The 5,314-nt window shown below is 40.9% G+C and overlaps 1 protein-coding gene across 1 annotated transcript; it reads left to right on the top strand.

Annotated features, from left to right (window-relative positions):
• The first annotated feature begins 295 nt into the window (after window positions 1–295).
• On the top strand, window positions 296–5,314 carry LOC115815464 (somatomedin-B and thrombospondin type-1 domain-containing protein). Its single transcript, XM_030778419.1, has 5 exons — window positions 296–578; window positions 1,210–1,401; window positions 1,581–1,659; window positions 1,913–2,095; window positions 5,197–5,314. The coding sequence occupies exons 1-5, from the start codon at window positions 296–298 to the stop codon at window positions 5,312–5,314; spliced, it is 855 nt and encodes a 284-aa protein (XP_030634279.1).

Below are 5,314 nucleotides of genomic sequence, written 5' to 3'. Positions count from 1 at the left end.
CATCTTCAGTTTGAATGTGAATTAAAATGCATTAGTAACTAAATTATGTGAGACGGTCTGAATTTCCTCTGTGTGCCTGGAATACACGGGGCAAACAAGAACGCACACACAAACATAAAAAAAAACGCAATTTACAGTCGACCTTTCTTTACGTTGTGTGGCAAAGTATTTAGTTAGACCAACTCACCTCTACATAAAATTACCTGACGGACAAATTTGGCCAGGCACAATGAAAATCTGTCAAAACGCACAGAGAAAATTGATCTAGATAGGTGTCTCCGCTATTAAGCTTCGCATGGGTAAACTCGGCGGACAGAGCTATTGGGAAGCACCATTCACTGCCATGTCCCCCTACAACTGTGTTCGTTTATGGATGTTTTGTGTCTTAGCGTGCCTGGGAACTCTACTGCCCCGGACCGAATGCGGATGCCAGGACGCGGGATTCTGTTGCTCTGGTAGAAATCGGTCTTGCGTTAGCACCGGCTGGAGAACTGACCGCTCGTATGGAACATGCTACTGTGACCAAACTTGTTTACTAACGCTGGACTGTTGCCACGATTACGACCTCGCCTGTCCAGGTGATTTGAAAGTCTATTTCACTGTTGGTTATGACCACATGGTAACCTATTTTTAAGTGTTCCGCAAAACAACGTTGCTATACAACTTACTCGTTTGAACCTAGTTTTTAGTTCATACAAAGCCTTACTCTTTTCTAATCACATAATCGCATATGAATGATCTATGAGTGTATTTGAGCCCACTCACACTGCAATGTTATACTGCAGTGGATGAACGGGAACACGACCACAAAACCTAACATAAGCTTTCAACGGCCAGTTTATGGTCTTAACAGTAGCCTATATTCACAGGAATATCGACAGGTATGACGCAGCTAAAAACGCAGTTGGAAATATTCTTAAGTAGGCTATATCAGCAAGACAAACGGGATGAAATTACGCTTTTCGGTCTAACTTATTACGCAGTGGCCTACTGTAAACTGTTAAATTTGACAACATTTTTGCACGTTCAGTACGTATGAAAACTCAGTCAAAAGCAGCCTTTGTACAACTCTCAGCCGATAAAGCACTCAGGTGATCTTATTCGCTTTCCATCCTTGCCTGCCGTAGTCAGTGGGACAGCAGTGTATAAAGACAGTGGAATGCCTGGATCTGTGAGCGGAAGTCTTAAAAGTGTGTGTGTGTGTGTCAGCCGTGTCGTGCGTGGTCAGTGAGTGGAGTATGTGGTCCGGCTGTGCTGAACCTTGCAGGGCAACAGTGCGGTTACGGCAGCGGCAAGTCGTGAGAGAACCACGAAACGGAGGACAGCCGTGCCCGCCTCTCCAACAGTCTGCAGGCTGTGCAGAATACCAGCAAAACCAGCAACACTGCTTGCGCTCACTGGGTAAGACCGCAATTTGTCGAAGATGTCATCTAGAGAAGGCAGTGTCACTTAAGGCAAAAACTCAGCGTTTTGACCATATTGACCATTTGTGGGCATTTGATTTTGTTTTTTGCCCTGAGCAGCTTCGTAGAGTTACTTGCAGTATAGTACTCTAGGCTTAAATCTACCTTGGTTTGCAGTCCCGGCGCTGATCACTGCTGGTGGCTATGGCAACGCTAGGAAGAAGAGACAGGTCTCAGATAGCCAAGAGGCCACAGGGTAAGTTTTCAGGATGCCTGGCTGCACACTCTCTGCAGTGACATATTGACATTTCAGGATTAGGAGAACACTTAGTAGACTGGAGGTAATTTATTTGTAACAATGTCTTTGAAATTCATCTTCGTTGTCAGTGTCCTTTCTTTTGAAGGACTTTTGAGTTACAAGTACGTGTGTGTGTGTGTGTGTGTGTGTGTGTGTGTGTGTCTGCATTGTGTGTGTGTGTGTGTGTGTGCCTGCACTGTGGTGTTGACAGGTACTGCGTGGAGTTTGAGGTCACCTCGCTGATGTCAGGGTGCCAGCAGAGTGTGAGTGAACACACTCGTTGGATGCAGTATCTGCGGGAGGGTCATCAGGTGTGTGTGGAGTGCCAGCCTCCTGCCCTGGCACCTGGACAACGCTACTGCTCTGGAGACGGAGAAAAGATGGACGAGAACAGGTGAGGACAGAGAGACAGAAGAGGCCACTGAAAAGGGGGAGAGAAAGAGATGCAAGCAGGGACAGAAGAGAGAGAGAGAGAGAGAGAGAGAGGCAGATGCAGGTCACTTAGTTTCTTATTAACTCGTTAATTATGTGGTTTATTTATGTGATGTTTTCCTCAGCGATCTATCATCTTTGTCTCCATTTTTCGTATCTTCATTTAAAAAAAAAAAAAAAAAAAATCATGATGATTGGATGTCCTGCCGGGGGCTTGATAGTTCTAGTAGCTCAATGAAAAACAAAAAAAACAAACCAAATGTAGCGAAGCGTGGGAGGTAGAGAGCCACTTAGAGAAGTCCGTCTGAATATAATAAATGATGGAAGATTTCAATTTGTCCAGACAACTGATCCGCACTCTCGCATATGAAACAGTATCCTACAGAAATATGAAGGAAGCCCAAGACTGTGTGTCAGAAGACTTAAACCTGTGTGTTAAAAGACTTAAAGCTATTAGTTAGAAGACCTTAACCTGCTTGTTAAAAGACTTAAACCTGCATGTTTAAAGACTTAAACCTGTGTGTTACGTTAAATCCGTGCGTTAAAAGACTTAAACCTGCGTGTTAAAAGACTTAAACCTGTGCGTTAAAAGACTTAAAGCTGTTTGTTAAAAGACTTGAAGCCGTGTGTTAAAAGACTTAAACCTGTGCGTTAAAAGACTTAAAGCTGTTTGTTAAAAGACTTGAAGCCGTGTGTTAAAAGACTTAAACCTGTGTGTTAAAAGACTTAAACCTGTGTGTTAAAAGACTTAAAGCTGTGCGTTAAAAGACTTAAAGCTGTTTGTTAAAAGACTTAAACCTGTGTGTTAAAAGACTTAAAGCTGTTTGTTAAAAGACGTAAACCTGCGTGATAAGTTAAACCTGTGTGTTAAAAGACTTAAACCTGTGCATTAAAAGACTTAAACCTGTGTGTTAAAAGACTTAAACCTGTGCGCTGAAAGACTTAAACCTGTGCGTTAAAAGACTTAAACCTGTTCGTTAAAAGACTTAAACCTGTGCGTTAAAAGACTTAAAGCTGTTTGTTAAAAGACTTGAAGCCGTGTGTTAAAAGACTTAAACCTGTGTGTTAAAAGACTTAAAGCTGTGCGTTAAAAGACTTAAAGCTGTTTGTTAAAAGACTTAAACCTGTGTGTTAAAAGACTTAAAGCTGTTTGTTAAAAGACGTAAACCTGTGCGTTAAAAGACTTAAAGCTGTTTGTTAAAAGACTTGAAGCCGTGTGTTAAAAGACTTAAACCTGTGCGTTAAAAGACTTAAAGCTGTTTGTTAAAAGACTTGAAGCCGTGTGTTAAAAGACTTAAACCTGTGTGTTAAAAGACTTAAACCTGTGTGTTAAAAGACTTAAAGCTGTGCGTTAAAAGACTTAAAGCTGTTTGTTAAAAGACTTAAACCTGTGTGTTAAAAGACTTAAAGCTGTTTGTTAAAAGACGTAAACCTGCGTGTTAAAAGACTTAAACCTGTGTGATAAGTTAAACCTGTGTGTTAAAAGACTTAAACCTGTGCATTAAAAGACTTAAACCTGTGTGTTAAAAGACTTAAACCTGTGCGCTGAAAGACTTAAACCTGTGCGTTAAAAGACTTAAACCTGTTCGTTAAAAGACTTAAACCTGTGCGTTAAAAGACTTATAGCTGTGCGCTGAAAGACTTAAAGTTGTTCGTTAAAAGACCTGAAGCCGTGTGTTAAAAGACATAAAGCTGTGGGTTAAAAGTGATGCCCGTTCATTACGTATGGGTTAAACATTCAGGACTGTAGTATGGCTTCAGTAGCCTGACCAAGACATGAAAAAAGAACGTTTTGTCTTCTCTAGTGGTCATGCTTTTTTTCTATTGGCTGTCATACGTTCTCACTGCAGATGGCCCCTCCTCCCTGGATTAGATGTGTGCCCGTTCAGCCACTAGAGGGTGCTCTTAGACAATTTTTTTCATTTGGAAGTGCTTGGCTTTTCATATGACAGTTTATAAGAAGTATTGCTGAAAATATCACTGAGAGTATATGAATACAGAAAGCATTAATATGATAGAAGTTATTGCTAAAAATATTACTGAAAAGTACCCACGTTGCTGGTCATGGAATATCAGGACAGTAAAGTCTTGCTTGTTACTCAAGTTCTTAAGAGAGTCAGACATTGTCATCTAGATTCTCAAATAACCAATCTTTATAATGAAATTTGAAAATTCCATTTTTTAAAATTTATTTATGTTTTTGCGATCGCGTTTTGACTATTTTCCCCCCCAAAATGATAATGTATAACTACGGAATCTGACTTTAGCTATAAATGAGGAAGCAGTAAACATCCAACAGAAACAATCCAAGCCGTCATTCATGTGAAACTTTGTCTGGTCATAACACATACTTATTTAAATAACTTAAAATAATTTAACCTGCTTATGGATGATCATTTCATTGTTTTTGACATAATGTACTAAGGAACTGTATGAACCCTGAGCCATGTTTGGTATGACAACTCTCTTACTGTAGACAGTGTACCCACAGTTAACACAACAGTCATAGTGATGGAAATGAATCTTAATTATAGCTGTTGAAGCAAGTTAGTTGAGTTGAGAGAGTTATCCAAGAGACTTTGGTTACCTTAATCTTCTCTTTCTTTCTTTCTTTCTTTCTTTCTTTCTTTCTTTCTTTCTATTGGTCTACCTATTACCTGGAGTGGATTGGTTGTGGTGATGCTGTGTGCCTGTCTGGTGGTGGTTCTGTTCCTTTACTCTTGGACGTTGTGCAGATTTATAATGATCGAACATCTCTTTCATTAAGGCAATATTAAAAGCCCACGGAACGGGCTTCCCACATTCTCTCTGCAGCCTGAGATGAGTGTTCATGTTTGTGGAATCTTCTTCCTGAGTCCTCCAGACGTTGGCATATCATTGACTGAATGCAAAGTTTTACCCCCACTCAAACACTGAGATCCACTGATAGATATATGCTTCATACTTTTATTGCTATAAAAATACTTCTGTGGATTTAAAAAGGACTCTTAGTTCATACCCAAACCCCACCCCACCCCCCTCCCCCTCACTCTCTCTCTCTCTCTCTCTCACTCTCTCTGTCAGTGGCCAGTCTCTGCAGTGGCAGGCAGTGGGGAATTCCAGATGTAGGGGGCTCTGGAGACGAGTTCGCCGGAGAGAGGCCTGTACCTGTCCCACTGTTCACTCGTTCCTCTTCATCTGA

Source organism: Chanos chanos, chromosome 6 (genome assembly GCF_902362185.1).
Source record: "Chanos chanos chromosome 6, fChaCha1.1, whole genome shotgun sequence".
NCBI classification, from domain to species: domain Eukaryota; kingdom Metazoa; phylum Chordata; class Actinopteri; order Gonorynchiformes; family Chanidae; genus Chanos; species Chanos chanos.
The sequence above is the reverse complement of the archived record's forward strand: the minus strand, read 5'-3'. Positions and strand labels throughout refer to the sequence as shown.